Here is a 19,775-nt window from a genome sequence, read left to right on the forward strand (position 1 = left end):
CCTTCTCCATCCCAGCTTTTGGCTGATATATAACTAACAATGGTCTCTTGATGCGAGCTGCCCCCGTGATGAATTGGTTGTAGATGTTAACCATCCCTGTGAATTCCTGGAGGTCTTTGAGAGTTTTGGGGCGAGTGAACTGGTGTATGACTGCGACTTTCTCTGCTGATGGAGTTGCGCCATTTGTGGTGATAATGTGGCCCAAGAACTGCATGGAGTTTTTTCCCAAATTGGCACGTTGCCACGTTGACCATGAGTCCAAACTCTGACAGGTAAGTGAAATGTCTGCGGAGATGGTCCTTGTGCTCCTCGTGGTCCTTGCTTGCATCCAAGTAGATGAACACAAAGTTCATGTCTCTGCCCACCACATTCATTAAGTGCTGAAAGGTTTGTGCCGATGTCTTGAGACCAAAAGGCATGCGGAGGAATTTGAAACGTCCGAATGGGGTGATAATGGCTGTCTTGTCAATGTTGTCCAGGTGGAGTGAGTTTTGGTGATAGCCACACACCAAATCGATTTTGGAAAACACCTTTGCACCGTGAAGGTTAGCCGTGAAGTCCTGTATGTGTGGGACTGAATAGCGGTTGGGTGTAGTGGAATTGTTAAGGCAGTGGTAATCCCCACAGGGCTGCCATCCGCCTGAGGACTTGGGGACCATGTGTAGTAGGGACTCCCATGGACTGTCAGACCTGTGGACTATGCCCAACTCTTGCATCTAGGAAAATTCCTTTCTGGCCAACTGCAGTTTGTCTGGGAGAAACATTCTGGCTTTGACGTGGAGTGGGGGCCCTTGGGTTAGTATGTGGTTTAGCACCCCATGCTGTGGCTTGGTGGAAGTGAATTGCGGCCTGAGGATAGCCTGGAATTCATCCAGGATGTGGCTATACTCATCCTTAGGGGCACTCATCGTGGCCACCATTGGGTTGTGGATGATGGTAGCTTCGAGTTGGACGGTTTGGAAAGTCTGGGCATGCACTAGGCACTTGGCTTTCACGTCCATCACAGGCTGTGCACACAAAGGAAATCAACGTGTCTAGTGTTGCCAAGCTGTATTTGCATGTTGTGCATGCCGAAAGTTTTGATAGTGGTGTTGTTTGCTACCTGGAATGTGGGGCCTTGTGGTCGTGTTTGTAACTCCAGTGTAGTTGGTGGGATGACACTAAGTTTGACACCCGTATCGACCAGGAACCATTGACCACTAACCTTGTTGGTGACATGCAGAAGGCTATTGATGTAGCCAGCTGCCATGGCCATTAGCGGCGGCTGGCCTGGCCGTTTTCCGGAAATGAGCAGGGTTGCCTGCATTTTCGTGCCTGTGCCCACCAGCATTGGTGATAAAAGCACCTGTTAGTGTATGGTGCCTCTGCTCACTTGCTGGGGTGCAGTCATGCCTGGTTGGGGTTGGGGTATGACACCTGTTTCATAGCGGACTCATTTTCACGTTTTGTGCACCACAGGACGTCTGCTCTGGCGGCGACCTTGCGTGGGTCCGAAAAATCTTCATCTGCTAACAGCATCTGGCATATGCTCCAGGAAAGCCTGCTCAAACATGAAGCACGGCTTGTGGCCCTCTGCCACATGAGCATTTCGTCCATGAGGGCGGATTGCTCTCTGTCTCCTATCTGGTGACACGCTGGCACATGGACAGGCCAAAAGTACTTAAGAGGAGCTTCTTGAGAGCTGGGTATTTACCTTCCTCTGGGGGGGGGGGTCATGTATCAGGTCGTCCACCCTGGCTGCAGTCTCTTGGTTGAGGGAGCTAATAACATGGTAGAACACCTCCGCTGGAGGTAGAATTGCGCTTCTGCTTGCCCGAACCAAATGTGTGGGAGTCAGTTTCATTTCCAACAGTTTATCCAAAAAAGCCCATGCTGCACCTTATAAGGTGGCCGTCAAGTCCCGCAGTGATGTAACGACGCAGCTGGGTGCGTGGGTGCAGGCCCTCTGCCCACGATGGAAGCAAAACCCAGCAGCGCCATCTTGACGCAGCTGCTCCGCTGCCACGGCCGTGACAAACACGGAGCCGGTTCGCCTGCATTGCGATATGCGCCACCACGGTATCAATGGGAGTTTGAGGTAGTTCAAATGCTGCACCTGAATTGCCGAATGCCCTTTAATTAACCTGCTCTCAGTCATACGTTTTTTTCTTCATTTACCAAAAAAAAGTGGCACGTTAAAATAAAACTGGTTAACAAACTGATTCTGAGTTATAGACCAATGCCACTGTTTACATTTCTGATATTTTATTTTATGATTTTTTTTCAGATGAAGAGGAAAAAACTGGAAAACAAAAGAGCTCAAAATGTAATTTATTGAAAAGAAGATTGAGGAAAATGTTTTGCTCATGGACCTGTTGCCCAGAATTTCTAAAACTACAGGAATATTTATTAATGGTTGTTTCACACCCACTTTTTGAAGGAGTGATTACTATTTGCATCCTAATTAATACCCTTTTGCTGTCAATAGACTACCATCAGGCACCGTATACTCACTCACTAGAAAGTGGGAACACTGTAAGTATTGTATAAAGAGAAGTGCATGGACAAGAAATGTTATCGACCAAAAAGTTTAATAAAAGCTAAAACAAAGTATGCTTCTTTCAGCATATTCCTGCTTTCATGGAAGTTTACAAGAATGTCAGAAGCTAGGTCAGGCCAGATAAATGGAGAAACCAGGGTGCACTGAAGCTCTCTGTTATTTTCCACGTGTAGCCATTGTCATAAGGGTTACAGGCTTCCGACTTCAGAAGTTCAGCGTCATACACCATGATGGAGCTCTAATATATGGTAGATTGAGACCTACCATTCCTATTCTCTGGCCAATGGAAGTGGAGGTCACAGTCAAAATTGGGACCTGAAACTCGGATGAATATAAAGATGTTATTGTCTTTCAAATATTTTCTAGCTAAAAGTTGGACACATGGACTGTACTGTACTAAATAATTTCCAGTGGTTTTTCTCTGTCCAGTCATATCTCTGGCACATTCCACTACCTAAACAATTGAAACAGCCTAATTGTATCCCCAAAACTAGACAATTTAGAGGCTATCCTCTAACCCTGAAGGGTCTGCTAGTTATTCTCGATAGAACATTTATAGCACTTCAGCAATTTAAAATCAGTTTATATTTTTAAACATGATGTTTTTGCAGTTTTGTTATTACAAAGCTGTTCTTTTCAAAGTGAATGGGCCAACCTAAGCCAAGAACCAGCATCAGGTTCCAACCTCACCAGTATCATCTTGGCAAGCTGCCATATGCTCACTAAACAAATGCATATGGTGGGAATATTGGTGGCCAGGAGTGAGCCATCGCCAGGGGAGGCACAATATAGGGTTGGAAGGTGGAAGGAGGGGGAAAATACCAACTGACCAGAAGGGGACTCCATTTTTATGGATCCAGTAAGTGTAAGTCAGAAGAAGCTCCATTGACAGAATGATTTTCAACTACATAATGATATGTACAAATAGGTAACGTGTACACGGGACATGATCCTGCTATCCACACCTGCAATCAGGAATTGCATAGGCTCAATATGAACATGCAAGTAGATTCCAGTCTGTTTTACGGAAATATATTGAAAAACTTGTAAGCTGCCAGATGAGTAGGCCAAATGCCTATTCTCAATTAGCTCACACTCCCACCAGTCCAACCTGTTCCCAATAAGAGTGCACACCCACCTAATTTTCTCTGGCCCCTATCCATTTCTCAGTTTGAGGGAATGTGATATTTTTTTACTCTATATTACTTTGGAAATGATTCAATACATCTGGTTAGATTGACAATTCAAAGTAAATCATGCATGTTTTTGCCTCTCATAACCATCCATTTAACAAAAGAGCCTTTGCAGCAAAATACAAGTTGTGAGGAAAACTGGTGGTGAAAATTAAACACCCCTAACAACTTCATCAATATTTCATTATCTAAAATTAAAGCAGCATGAATGTTTTATGAAATTCTGTTAATTAAAGTTTTTGAGCTTCTGTACACCTGTAAGCATTACCATCTTATGCATGCTTCTTTGTTACCTGCTTCAAGCTTCAGATTTCAAATTTATTGTCAGAGTACATGCAGGCATCACATACAACCCTCAGATTCTCTTTTCCTGCAGGCACGACAGAATTACCACTAATCGTTAGTGCAAAAAATACTGTACACAGCGTAAACATGTAAGCAAAGAACTGTAAACAGATAACAAGTGTAAACAAACTGATTATACAATATAGAGAGAACAAAAAGAATATCCATAAAATGCACAAGAATCCTTAAATGAGTCTGATTGAGTTTGTCGATGAGGAGTCTGATGGTGGAGGGGTAACAGTTGTTCCTGAACCTGGTGGTATGAGTCTTGAGGCACATATACCTCATTCCTGATGGCAGCAGCGAGAACAGGACATGAGCTGGGTGGTGTGGATCCCTGATGATTGCTGCTGCTCTCTGACGGCAGTGTTTCCTATAGATGTAGTCATTAGTGTGGCCTGTGATGCCCTGGGCTGTGACCAGTACCTTTTGGAGGGTTGGACACTCAGGAGTATTGGTGTCCATGCATATGTCAAATAGTTTTTAAAATCTTGGTATTTTTGACATTAGGACAAAATTTAAAATGAAAGTATTGACCATTACAATTATAACATTAAAAAAGATTTAAAAATACTGTGTTTCTCTCAATGGAGCATGGAAATATAAAATGAAACTCTAAGTAATGATAGATATTGCTGAAGAGAAGCATCTTGAAGAAGTTCTCGTTAAATTTTCCCAACCTTTTAATTCAGAATTTTTAACCATAATTCCTTGGATTTGCCAGCTGAAAACACTGCAAGAGTGACAGAACCCGGTTGACAATGTGAGAAACAGACACAGAAAAGGATTAAATTGGACATATCGAGGTCAAGAAATAAAAAAAAAAGAAAATAATTAATTGAGAGAGAGACAGAGTAGGCAACGAAAGAAAGGGAAAATTGTTAATACCTCTCAGAGCCTGTGCTTTGTTGGTAACTCATTCACAATAATTATATTATTAAAGTGTACTTCGACCCATGTCAGCCTGACAAAACATTTAGTGAACACTTAACATACAAATACAGTAAGATACGTTAAAAAAAAACAAGGAATTTAAAGGCAAATTGAGGAAGGTGGTGTAAGTTGATTGGCAGAACCAGGAAATTCTCAACGCTTAATTACTCAATTTTCTTGCTTTATTGACACATTATTATTTTTCTCCAAGATCTGGCTATTTCTTTTAGCACAAAAAATGTATAACAAGATACAAATTTCAAGAACATAAAAGGTTTGTGAAAACAACTGTTTATAAACTTTTCTTCTTTAACCTTTATTAAATAATCCAGGGAGAAATGTAGCATGAAGAGTACTTTCAAAATTATTTGTTCATTAGTGTATGGCAAAATCTGTTATTTCTAGAATTGTCATTTATTCTGATCAAACTTTTTCCATTTGATTTTAGGTTTTATCAATTATTTTTATAATAGAAGCTATTTTAAAGGTGACCGCTCTAAACCCTCTGCCCTATGTAAGAAATGGATGGAATGCATTTGATTTTATAATTGTTCTTCTGACTTGCTTTGAGTGGATACTTTCCACAATAAATATTCCAACACTTAAACTTTCCATGATACGATCACTGAGAATGGTAGGTACTTACTATTTTATTTGTCTCTATAAAATTTACTGTTACAATAACGAATTTTTGGGTGGCTGCATTTCTAAAAGATGCTTTTAAAAGATACATTTGTCATGTGTACATTCGATTATGTATGATTATTGGTCTAAATAAAGTGTCTTTTTTGTTATTAAAGCAAACTAGATTGTTAATAAGCTAATCAGGAAATAGAATCAAGATCAAGATTCAAGATTCCACTGATTATCATAGTAATAAAATGGTGTCCTATTACATGAAATGTCTTTTTGCCTGCTGCAAGGCTGGCAGGATTGCCTAAGCACTTCTAACAGTCAGACTTACAGTCAAGGAGAGAGAAGCAAAAGCCTTTGCCAGGCTTATCTCAGTCTTTGTTAGTGATATGCAAAGCTACCACATGAATGGGCAAGGGGGATGAGCCAAGAAGAGTAGGCCTTTGCTAGCATACTGAGGAGGCATAAATTCTGAACCAAGCTGACTGGTAAAATGGCACTTGGTGCTGAGTTCCTCTCAGAAATGTCCTCAGTGTCTGACATACTCTGCTCATGCCATGCCAGAGAGGCTGAAAGGCAGGAAGTCTTGAGTTTCCAATCTTTTCCTGTGTCAAAGGCATTTATTCTTAAGTTCAGGGCATGTTCATGCCCCATTAAGACCACCAAATGCAGGCTGAAATATGGAATATCTGGTTATGGTGGACTTCCTCTGGAATTTTAGCTGAACCCCACTGTTATAATAATGATGAGTGAAAACAGGATTTGTACAGAATAATCACCATTCAGGTTGATTTGAATCTTGAACTTTCTTGTATCCTTAACTACAATCCATGTGGATATACATCATCATATGTCAATGGTTCGAGATAAAGAGCAGAACCCTTCAATTATTTACCTCCTCTTCCAAGGGTGGCTGACAGCAAAATGGGATCAACCCTGTGTCTCAACAAGTCTTTCTGCTTCTGTTCCATTGCAGGGAGTGTACTGAGCAACTGATTCTGCACTGAAGTAATTTTTCTTCATCTGTTTTCAGTATTTTTAAAAAGCTACCTGTTCAAGTTTATGTTGTCTTAACACAATCTCACATATCTGTGGAGAACATCTACATTCCCACAAACCTAAACTCAAAAAGTATGTAGGTTAGCAAAGGCTGAGTTGCGCACCTAGTGAAATATTGAATTTCAAGACTCCTTCCTGCCACTAATCTGACCATTGGACCACCTGTTCACAGATCTAATGCCCCTAGACCAATCATTACAGTTGCCTTGAAATACGGCTAATCTGCCAGGTTTAAATTTTCTTCAGAGAAATAGCAAAGTATCAGTTTCTCTTCTAATATGTATCATTTTTGAACAACCACCTTCAGAAGTTCAATATATCTTTTCCCTGGCCCTGCAGTTCCCTTCTCTGTTGAATCTAAAAAAATATGGTTTGTCCTGCTGTTCCAATTGCCATTTCCTGTGAGGGGAGTAGCAAGTGGTGATTGTATTGGTTTGGCAGTCAGTATGATATTTGTATGGTGGAGATCATTATAATATAGAGAAAGGTTTTCTGAAGTGTGTCATTGTGGTTTTTAATGAGAGAAAGCAAAGTCGCTGAGTCTATTTGTAGCACTACAAATAAAGGCTATGTTAACCACCTTCCTTCAGGATTACTGCAAAACCACATAAAGATCTAGGCAGATCTAGTCCATGCAAAGAGAATGGGGCCAAGTAATGTGCCCATTACATGTCTGCTTTGGCTCAGACTGAAATGCTTATCTCTGCAATGTGTTCATCTTTCGGCGGGTTCCAGTAGCACTAAATATTTTGAGAGCTGAATGTCTTCTCACCTTAAGAGAAGTTACTTGTTCTTTTGTGGAACTTCGTCACTCCCCTTTAATTCAATGAACTGTCCATCAACAAAACCAATACATGAGCTGTCACCAGTGAAATGCAAATGAAGGACTAGCCATCTGGCCTGATTGAGACCACCCAAATGAAAATCCATAATGAAAATCTGGTTGGATTGAACATTCTGAAACCTGAAATTATCAGCATGCTGTCAGATTTTTCAAACCTTTATTTTCATTTTTGCTTTCAACTTACACCACAAAGAAAGCAGTTCAAGCAGCTCCATTTACACGGAATAACCGAAGATTTGCAAAATATCCTTCACATGCTCATTGTGAAAGACCTTACAAAATTAAACTTTTATGGAAGGAAACTACAATACTCAGAAAAGTTCATCAAATCTATCATGCGATCTAAAACGATCAATATATTTGAGTCTAATGTCACGAATCAGGATTTCAATTCTTTCTCTTTAATCTCCACAATCTAAAACTGGATGAATAATTCAAAGCTGTACACAATAGTTCCTCTTCCTCAATAGGGATGAGAATAAGTGAAAGACAGTAAATAAATCATTAATGAAAGGACCTACTTTTCACAACAGCACAAATTAAAAGAAAATAATCATTAATAACTAAAAATAAAATTGATATTGGAGGTAGGATTGAAGTCTCCATTGGACTTATTGGGTACTTTAAAGCCTTCTAAAATTCAGAAGTGATATCAGTGCAAGTACACTCCTGTTGTGAGGAGCACCAGGTGACAATGAAGTTACCATGCATTATAGGCTATGTTTCATTCTGAGTGACTCCTACATGGTGTTGAGCATGGAGATCTTTGACATTCACATAATCTCTCAGCTCTTAAGTCAATCTGCATCATCCTCTCAGCCCAGACTGCAATTATCTGGATTGTCTAGCAAACAAAAGCAAGCACTCCAAAAGAGCAGCAATGGTGGAAATATTAATATTTCATCCTTTGAAAGCAGGTTTGTACACCACAGACCCCTTTGCCAACTCCTAGCATGGTACCTCAACAATCCTGATAATCCGATGGAAGATATTGAGAGAGCTGCGTCCCTTTGAACAGAGCTCAGTGACATTGTCTGAGCTTCTTCTATAACACTCGGAACTTCTCTCTAAGTACCCCCTGCTGATATAGAGCTTGGGATGTCAGCCTTGAGAGGCACCACTGTGTTATTTCGAAAATGTGACGGAGGTAAAAAAAATCATTCAATGCTGAAAAGGGTGGACTTCAAATTCAGGTGATTTAGATGCGCAAATCAAAGGGGTGGGAAATGTACATTATTGGTATTCATAAAATCCCATCAGCATCCTGTTTGTTGTAGATTCCCAATTTGCTTCTGCATCTGGGTTGCCTGTTCTGCAGATTCAATGCAGAATGGTGGTGAATGGATCAGAAGTACAGCTGAGAAGATAATGTTAGCACTGCAGTTTTGAGTGCATGGCTATCTCAGTTATACTGGCTGATGTGAGTTAATTTAGCAAACTCCTGAAAAATGAAATTCACTTTGAACTTGCACCAAGATGCAGATATCATTCCTGTTGCACTGAGAAATTAATATTACAATATAGCATGAATGCCATGTAAATCGTCCATTATTCACTGAAATGTTGTAAAGAACCCAGAGAATTTGTTTGAATAGAATTAGTTAAAACTGGAAAATAATGTTTATCGATTGCCACTCCTCTCAAATTTTGAATGTTTTAAATTTGTTGTTTTCTTTTAAAAACAGCTTAGAGTTTTTAAATTAGCGAAGAACTGGAAAACGCTAAACACGTTAATCAACATCATATTCAAATCATTGAAAGAGATGGGAAACCTGACACTTATCGTCATAATTGTCATTTATATTTTCACTGTAATAGGAATGCAACTCGTTGGACACGATTATGAAAATAAAGTAAGTGTATTACAAAGTCTTAGTTCATTTGATTGCTTTTGAACTAGATATTTACTTTGATTTTGACTGTATAAATAGGTTTCGTGTGACAAATGCATTCAAGTTTTAAATAAGAATGTTATTTTGAGATAAACCACAGTTGATATTATGGCTCTGGAGGTCCAACAGTGTGCTGCTGGGCTGGGCGAGTGCTGTCCATATCTAAACAGGTTCACCTAAACCTCTTACCTGTTGGCTCGTGCTCCTCCTCCTGCCCCTTCTTCCCTCCCCTCCACTTCTCTCCTCCACCCCCGCCTTTTTATTCAGGCATCTGCCTGCTTTTTGCTCATACCTTGATGAAAAGCTCAGGCCCGAAACGTTAGTCATGATTTGCTTCCTATCGTTGCTGCACGACCTGCAGGTTCACCAGTACTTTGGTGTATTGTACTACAATCACAACGTCTGGAGACTTTCCTGTTTAACTCACCTAAACATTGGGTTAGATAAAGAGCTACAGGAAATAGCAAATCTCACCATGAAATTAAGGCTTAGAGAGGTGGCTTTTTAAGCTTAAGCATTGATCTAAGCTGAAGTTAGCTTAGATAAATGCTTGAATTAATATGAAGGTTGAAGGATGACATTGCTCATTGGTGATCAGTCCAGGTTGGCACAGCAAAGGCACATTGATATTGGCTAATTTCACCCGTAGAATTAAAATTCCCTCGATATTCAATGGAATCACTACAGGCCCTTTAGCAAGAGTCACCTATATCCAAAACTCACCAGCATGAGCTGTCCCTACTATCTGTGCCACTCTTAATGCAAACGTTGTGGTTTTGGGAAGTGTTGCTGCAGTATATAGGTGAGTAACTGCAGTGTATCTTGAGCTGGCAGTTACATTGGCAGTGGAAGAAATTAACAAATAGACTTTTTGTCCTGGATAGTGTTAAGTTTCTTGAGAGTTGTTGGTGCTGCACTCATCCAGGCAATTTAGGGGGTATTCTATCACACTCATAACATGCCTTGCAGGTCATTGAAGGGTCTTGAAAAGTCAGGAGATGAGTCACTTGCTGCAGAACTCCTAGTCTCTGACTGGTCTTATCACATCTTAGTTAAGCAGCTTGTCGGTTAGGTTTCTGGCGAATGGTGAACCCATGCCCGGGATATCGATGGTGGATAAGGCAGTGATGGCTATGTCTTGAATGTCATTGTAGGTGGCTATTTTTCGTCACGCTGGAGATGGCTATCATCTGGCACTTTTGTGGTGAAAATGAAACTTGTTGAGCAACCATAAATATATGAATGTTGTCCAGGTCTTGTGGTATATAAACACGGGCTGTTTCATTTGATGAAATTGCAAATGGGATTGAATATGGTATTGCCATCGAGAAACTACCAATATCTGACCTTGTGATTGAAGTAAGCTCATTGATGAAGTGACTATAGATGGTTGTGTCTAAGAAACAGCCCTGAAGAACTCCTGCATTGATGTCATGGGGATGGGAGCATTGACCTCAAACAACAACATCCTCCTTGAATGTTTTCCTTTTGGTGCACCTTGCGCAGTTTACCAGGGATTCTTGATGCCACACTCAGTCAATTGTTGCCTTGATGTCAAGGGCAATCACTCTAACTTCACTTCTGAAATACAGATAGGATATATTCCTGCCAGACCTTATGTATATTGTACAATGAATATAACAATAAATTCGTTATTATCATTATCATTCTTCTCCACCCAAACCCTCCAAGCTCTAACCTCCTTTTGTTTGTTCCAACTGGAAGTAATCAAAATTATGTAGCATTGATTCAGTAATGTTCTGAGGCCTTGATCCCACAATCCATGTGCATGTAGGTACCAAGAAAGAGCATACTACAATTTTTAGGCCCTTGTATCTGTTTCTCTCCCAATTCTTTTCTCTTCTTCTGTCACTAGTTTGTAGTGACAGTTCCACAAGAGTCAGGAAACTTCCTCTCAGATCTTAGCACTCCTTATATGTTAACCTATACAGTAGCATTAAGATAGCTGACTGCCAATAAACTGATATAGAAGTTTGAAAATATATCATAAAACTAAAATAGTTATGCCATATCATATGTCAGTGGTTCACACTAATTCAGTTATTCTTCGGAAGCAAATAATATTAAAAATAAAGAGAGTCTCACCATACTTAATACCCTTAGAGAGGATTTCCAAAATCTTTTCTTTCTTTGGCTTGGCTTCGCGGACGAAGATTTATGGAGGGGGTAAATGTCCACATCAGCTGCAGGCTCGTTTGTGGCTGAGATAGAAAGAGTGCAGAGAAGATTTACTAAGATGTTGCCTGGACTGAGTTACAGGGAAAAGTTAAACAGGTTAGGACTTTATTCTCTGGAGTGTAGAAGAATGAGAGGAGATTTGATAGAGGTGTGTAAAATTAAGAGGGTTATAGACAGAGTAATCTTCTTCAGCATGATGCTGAACCAAGCCATGAAAGACCTCAACAATGAAGACGCTGTTTACATCCGGTAACACGCGGATAGCAGTCTCTTCAATCTGAGGCACCTGAAAGCTCACACCAAGACACAAGAGCAACTTGTCCGTGAACTACGTTTTGCAGACGATGCCGCTTTAGTTGCCCATTCAGAGCCAGCTCTTCAGCGCTTGATGTCCTGTTTTGTGGAAACTGCCAAAATGTTTGGCCTGGAAGTCAGCCTGAAGAAAACTGAGGTCCTCCATCAGCCAGCTCCCCACCATGACTACCAGCCCCACCACATCTCCATCGGGCACACAAAACTCAAAATGGTCAACCAGTTTACCTATCTCGGCTGCACCATTTCATCGGATGCAAGGATCGACAACGAGATAGACAATAGACTCGCCAAGGTAAATAGCACCTTTGGAAGACTACACAAAAGAGTCTGGAAAAACAACCAACTGAAAAACCTCACAAAGATTAGCGTATACAGAGCCGTTGTCATACTCACACTCCTGTTCGGCTCCGAATCATGGGTCCTCTACCGGCATCACCTACGGCTCCTAGAACGCTTCCACCAGCGTTGTGTCCGCTCCATCCTCAACATTCATTGGAGCAACTTCATCCCTAACATCGAAGTACTTGAGATGGCAGAGGCCGACAGCATTGAATCTACGCTGCTGAAGATCCAATTGCGCTGGGTAGGTCACATCTCCAGAATGGAGGACCATCGCCTTCCCAAGATCGTGTTATATGGCGAGCTCTCCACTGGCCACCGTGACAGAGGTGCACCAAAGAAGAGGTACAAGGACTGCCTAAAGAAATCTCTTGGTCCCTGCCACATTGACCACCGCCAGAGGGTTTGATATCGCCTCAAACCATGCATCTTGGCGCCTCACAGTTTGGCGGGCAGCAACCTCCTTTGAAGAAGACCGCAGAGCCCACCTCACTGACAAAAGACAAATGAGGGAAAAACCCAACACCCAACCCCAACCAACCAATTTTCCCCTGCAACCGCTGCAACCGTGTCTGCCTGTCCCGCATCTGACTTGTCAGCCACAAACGAGCCTGCAGCTGACGTGGACATTTACCCCTCCATAAATCTTTGTCTGTGAAGCCAAGCCAAAGAAAGAAGAAATGTAGATAGGCTTTTTCCACTGAGGGTAGGTGAGATAGAAACCAGAGGTTAAGAGTGAAAGGGGAAAAGTTTAGAGAGATCATGAGGGGGAACTTCACACAGAATGTAGAATTATCTTCCAGCTGTAGTGGTAAACGCAGACTCAATTTTAACATTCAAGAGGAATTTGTACAGGTACATGGATGGGAGAGGTATGGAGGACTATGGACTGGATGCAGGTCAGTGGGACTAGGCAACAAAAATGGTTCAGCACAGATTAGAGGGGCCAAGTTGTCCTGCTTCTGTGCTGTAATGTTCTATGGTTCTGTACTTCTATCTTACAAAAAAAGAGAAAGTACATCCACAACCTTGAAATTAGTCTTGATATTAGCAATGTATGACAAACATGCATACAGTGTTTCTTGAACTGTTCTATGAAAAGGACCTTGAGACTATTTATTCATCAATTTATTTATCTATTTATTTATTTATTTCACAACTTTATTTATTCATTCAACAAGGTTATTACATACAGTAGAAACAGTACATATTGTGAACAATAAAAAAAATTAATATAAAAATGAAAAAAGAGAAGAAAAAAAAGAACCCCTCCCCTCCCCCTCTCAGCCAGCTCTCTTTAGGAGAGCCAAAAAGAAAGAAAAAAAAATATAAACTAAAAAATATTTACTAAAATCTAATCAAAGTAAATTTAAATGTAAACATTCTGAATATAAAGACCACTTATTAATAAAAAAGATTAATTATCATGTATAACATACATAATTTTTTTTCCATTACTAAACAAGTTTTCATCTCATTATGCCATCTATTAATATCAATCACATTAGCATTTTTCTATGTACTTGCTATACATTTTTTTGCTACAGATAAAGCTAAATATACAAAAGCAATCTGAAATTTATCTAATCCCAAATCTTTCAAAGGCTTCAACTCACCCAACAAAAATATTGTTGGGTCTAAAAGTATTTTAATCTTATACAAATGTTCCAAAAACAATTGAATTGCTTTCCAAAAAGATTGTATATGTACACATAACCAAACAGCATAAAAAAATGTTCCAACCGAATTACCACATCTAAAACAAGAGTCTGATTCACTAAAACCATATTTTTAAAAACTTTTCAGGTGTTAAATACAATTGATGTAAAAAATTGTAATTAACCATTGCATAACGAACATTTATCAATCTAGTAACACTATCATGACAAATATCTAACCAGTCATCCTCAGAAAAAATAAAATTAATATCCTTTTCCCATTTAATCTTAGATCTATCCCATCCCTTTTTTTTCCACACTCTCCTGTAATATTTGGTACTTCAATGAAATATATCCCTTCTTTGGTACAATCACAAGAAAAGATTCAAATTTAGTCAATTTAGGTAATATCATATCTCTACCAAATATTTGTTTTACTAAAGATCGAAGTTGATAATAAACAAATAAAGAATTCTCATCAATACCAAAATCTTCCCTTAGGATAAAAATTGACCTTCTTTAAAACAATCCCCCAAATATTTTTATACCTTTAGATTTCCAATGTAATAAACATTGATTATGCATTGAAAAAGGAATAAGTTGATGATTATTATATAATGGTGTTAAAGTCAATAATTTACCCTTAGAACCTATCATTCTATTTTTTCTCATCCATAACTTCATTAAACGCTTTAGTATAGGCACATTATATTGTTGTAATAAATTTAAATTCCACCAAAACAAAAATTGATGTATTTCAAGACTATTTATTTAATGGAACTACTACCCCAATTAAATAGAAGGCAGATTAATAAAAGTGCTAAATATTTATCTACGTGCAGTGACAAAAATAATTCAAATACCAAGAATATATAATGGAAAACATTACATGGGTAATAAAGTTTATAACATATTTGTAGATTCAATAGGCTATTATTTTCCTTTTACAATCTTTTTCATTGGTTTTTATAATAAACACAGTACAATGAAGAAAATGGAACAAAACTGAAAATACAATATCACATATGTATGTTTATCAAGATAAAACTTCAAACAGTGTAAACTCAGTCCCCTCCACTGCACTGTATGAAGACAGAAAAGGCATCAAAAATACTAATGTAAAACCCACCTAATCTAATTAATTAAAAAAAAAGAAAACTAAGGGTTACATATATTTTGTGGTTTTTGATTCATACTATGAATCAAAAAACAAAGATAAGACTATATCTCATCTGGAAGAGTGAGTACATTTAATCACATTAAAAACATTTACATCGAATATAAAAGGTCACCATATATCTTCAAATTTCATCTATGAATCAAATACATGATATCTAATATTTTTCTAAACTTAAACAAGACATAATATGAGAGAACCATTGAATCACTGTTGAAGGTCTAGAGTCTCTCCATTTTAATAAGATGGCTCTTCACAATAGACTATTATATATAATCTTTATGATATAAGATGAATATTCACTTATCCAAGCTCAACACCTTTCATTTGTCTACTTAGTTTCACAGGAATAATTCTTTTTCATGTGATATTACTTTATGTTACATTATAGGAAGCATTTGCTGGCAATAAGATACCCAGATGGAATTTCAGAGGCTTTTACAATTCCTTTATAATGGTGTTTCGAATATTATGTGGAGAATGGATAGAACCATTATATGACTGTATGCGTTGCTCAAAGATGTACTTTTGTCTCCCACTGTTCTTGCTGACATATATAGCTGGAAATTTTCTGGTAAGGGCACTATTAATACAATTGTTTATTGATATATTCTTGATGTATTAGTCTTTGTAAAAAGATGGAAAGTATGTGAAAAATAATGCATTGTAAATTATTCACTTTCCTTTTTGTAAATTAACCACAGCTAATTGTGGGTCAGATTTTTAAATGCACATGTATTGCACCATGCAAAGTGTGGTATGAATGATATCCTTATCCTTCCTCCGCATTCATGAATTTTATCTTCAAGATCTATGGTTATTTTTCCATATATAATAGTTATTTTTAATGCACTGGATTTGACATGAAGGTAAAATACTGGAATAATTTGTTGAATCTTGCATCCAAGAATGGTGAGGTATTTTGATGGCCTTTAAAAACATAGAGCTTATCATTAGAATTATGTGCATAGCATCGAAAGACTCAGCCCAAGTTATCAGACTCAAATTATCATAATATACCTGGCAATCTAACTATAATTAAGGCATTTTCTTCACTATAATTTCCAAATATTTCCACTTTATTTTAAATCTTCTTGGGTCATAGGAGAAGATTTAGAACAGTAGTTTCCAAACTTTTTTTTTCCCACTCACATACCACCTTAAGTAATCTCTATACTATAGGTGCTCTGTGATTAGTAAGGGATTGCTTAAGGTGGTAAGTGAGTGGGAAGAAAAAGCTTTAAAACCACTGATCTAATTGTACCTAATTGACTCATTATGTGCATGGTTTCATAACTCCAGAGGAAATGGGCCAATAACAATTTTTCTCAAGCAAAATATTTCAGTAATATTTGCGTCTAGAGCAGTGATTCTCAATCTTCTCTTCCCACTTGCATGCCATCTAAGTAATCTCTTACTAATAACAAAGCACCTATGGGATAGGGATTACTTAAAGTGGTATGTGAGTGGAAAGAAAAAGGTTGAGAACCACTGATTTAGAATTTAAGAAGTAAGAACACAGAGAATAGGAGCAGGAAAAGGCCTACTCAGTCTCTCGAGCCTGTTTTGCAATTCCATATTATCTGGGCTGATCTGCTCAAAGTTCCAACTCCTCTTCTGTATCCCATAATACTCAATTCCCTAATCTATCAATAATATACCTTCTAATTTATTAAATATCCTCAATAATCTAGCCTTCACAACTATCTGAGTTTGAGAATTATAAAGATTCACCACTCAGTGAGCAGAATTGTGGACCTTAATTTTAATTGACACCTCCTAATCTAAATACCCTATTCCATAAAACAGAAGCAGGGAGATTGTTTCCATTGGAAGACATAGGCTCAAGATTCAATAGGTACATTTAAAACAGATATGAGGAAAAAAATGGTTCTCCAAGAGTATTGGATCTGTAGAATTATATGCCCAATGAAACAGTAGAGGATGACTCAGTAAATGCATTTAAGACACAGATTTTTGAGAGGAATTAAAGATTATGTGGAACAAGCATGTTAGGGGAGCTGAGTCCATGGCCAAATCTTTCATGGTCTTATTGAATTACAAAGACTTTATTGCCTAGATGGCCTACTTCTGCTCCTATTTCTTATGCAATTTTGAAAATGTATCCCCTCATTCAAGGTTCTCTCATTATTGGAGTCATCACAACATCTTATCTATCCGTAGATCATTGCTCAAATTAAATTAAAACTCCAAACAATATAGATTAAATTATTTGATTACCCTAATAAGACAGCCAGGAAAAAGCATAATGGATCATTTTTGGATTGCCTCCATTGTCAATTCTAGAATAAAGGAACCAAAAATGTGCACAGGTGCAATCTCACCAGTACCCTGTACAATTGCAATTATACTTCCCAATTTTGAAAATATATCTCTCTTGCCATGAAGAATCAATATGCCACTTGCCATCCCAACTTCATTTCCCTGTGAATAGTTTGCAATTTATGCTCAATACCTGGATCCTGTTTGGCTCATCTGCAATCCTTCTCCATTTAGACAGTTGTCTGCCTTTAGATTCCCCTAACAAAGTGGATAACTAGGGTGGCATAGTTAGCGTACAGGTTTACAGAATGCTATTACAGCACCAGCAAAATGTGTTCAAATCCAGCATTATCTGTAAAGAGTTTCTTTTTCTCCCTTGACAATGTGGTCACCTTCTGGTGCTCCAGTTTCCTGCTACTCTCCAAAGATGTACATAGTTAGAAGGTTAATTGGTGACATGGGTTAATTGGGTGGTGTGGCCCCAAGTGCCAGAGGGCCTGTTACCATGCTGTATCTACAAATTTTAAATTTGAATGATTCAACCTATCTGTGTGCAGTTGTAGAGCCCTAATGGCCTGAACTTAAATGCAAATGGGACATTAGGTTCAATTAATATAGATCAAGTGATATCTTCTGAGAACTATCTCATTCTTTCCAACCAACTCTCCCCAGTGTGCTGGCTCCTTAAATATCTCAACTTAGTCTGATAAGTGGGTTCATGTTTACTCCAGATTCTTGAGCATTTAGGTTGCTCTCATTTTTCTAAACCTTAAGGGATCTTTTCACTAAACTTAATATCTAGATTAGCTTTAAGTAATGTACCTCAAACAAAGAAAGGAAATTATTTTTATTAACTATTTCAGCTATTAAAAATATTCAGTACAATTATATAAGAAAATTAATCATTAATGATTTTCCCTGAGGTGAAAATTAGAAAATTAAGCTAAAAAATTGACAAGCCATCCTACGCATAACAGAACAAGTAACAGGTAAAGACTGTGGTCCTCCTTCATGTGCTATTGACAATTCAATATTGTATTGAATTAGCTGCAGGATTAAGCTTATGATTTCAAAAAATGAGTGAATCTGATCTGAAGATGGCAGTGCCCATTTTGCCACTTTCCTTAATATGGCACTTGATTGTTTACCTAAATTTTTATACTCAAGTTTCTGACGTAATATTTTAACCTATGTCAAACATTGAACCAACTAAGCCAGGGTAAATTTTGAAGGAAAATTAGAGAAATTCGATGCTACTGCTTCACTAGTTATTCATTTCAAAAGCTTCAACGGCATCCTCAGTAAACAATACTAGATCTTTTAGTATCTTTGTTGAATGATTAGTAAATCATGGAGAAATATTGTTTTATTCATTTAATTACAAATCATAATTTTAAACTTTCTTGATACTATCCTGCAGGTGTTAAATTTGTTCTTGGCTCTTCTCCTCAATTTCTTTTCTGGAGATACATTAACTGCAAATACAAAAGAAGAAAAGGCAAAGCCATATAAAGATTATGTCAAGAACTTCCTACATTTGTTATCATGCCGAAAAGCAAATAAACCATTTTTGGGTAAAATACAACCAGTTGAGAAAAATAATGCGTCACAATCAGATGGCGCACATCATTCCAAAGAAATACCGTTAGCAAACTGCAATGTGGAACACAATATGAGTAAGAAAATGAAAGCTTAATTTATGGTCTTTTCAGCTTAAATCAAATTCCACTCAATTATATCTTCCTAATACATCAGAAATGTTCAAATATATTTCCAGTGTGTTTGGTCTGATATAAGCAGTTGGTGATATTAGAAAATAACTTTTTTTTATTCTGCATATGCACCTTTCCACTTTAATTATTATCTAACATGAAATAGCATTAAAAAGTTTGCATACTTTTGGCCAATCTAGTTTAATTATTTGAATCAATAGTTTCACATGTAGTTAAAAAAAAACCTCGTAGGTTTTGATTGTAGCTTTAAGCATTATATAATTTTTGTCAAGAGGGTGGATGGGGAGAAAATGGGGTGGATGGGCAGTAAAAACACAAAATGCTGGAGGAATTCAACTGGTCAAGCAGTGCCCCAAAGGTAAAAATGCATCATGGACATTTCAGGCTTGAGCCCTTCATCAAAGTATGAAAGAATGTCAGCAGGTGTCTGAAAAAAAGGATTTGGGGGAGAAAAGGTGGGGAGGGTGGCAAAGACAGGAGATGATATGTGGAGAAGGGAGGGAGGGGACAGCGGTGATCAGGGGGAGGAGGGATGGGTGGGTGGGTAACAGGGAAGGGAGTGGGAGAACTGGAAAAACTGGAAAGGGGGAGGGGAAAGAAAAGGCAAGCAAATTAGGAGAAAGCAGAGAAGTC

General features: G+C 38.2%; 1 protein-coding gene across 1 annotated transcript in view; it reads left to right on the forward strand.

Annotated features, from left to right (window-relative positions):
- The window catches only part of LOC138757273 (sodium channel protein type 4 subunit alpha-like), a 234,419-nt gene that overhangs the window by 61,529 nt on the left and 153,115 nt on the right, over positions 1-19,775 (forward strand). Inside the window, exons 9-13 of the mRNA XM_069924321.1 lie at positions 2,267-2,514; positions 5,459-5,644; positions 9,232-9,399; positions 15,518-15,700; positions 18,830-19,085. Of these exons, the coding sequence (XP_069780422.1) occupies positions 2,267-2,514; positions 5,459-5,644; positions 9,232-9,399; positions 15,518-15,700; positions 18,830-19,085 (1,041 nt within the window). The remainder of the gene's footprint in view (positions 1-2,266; positions 2,515-5,458; positions 5,645-9,231; positions 9,400-15,517; positions 15,701-18,829; positions 19,086-19,775) is intronic.

This window comes from Narcine bancroftii, chromosome 3 (genome assembly GCF_036971445.1).
Source record: "Narcine bancroftii isolate sNarBan1 chromosome 3, sNarBan1.hap1, whole genome shotgun sequence".
Lineage (NCBI taxonomy): Eukaryota > Metazoa > Chordata > Chondrichthyes > Torpediniformes > Narcinidae > Narcine > Narcine bancroftii.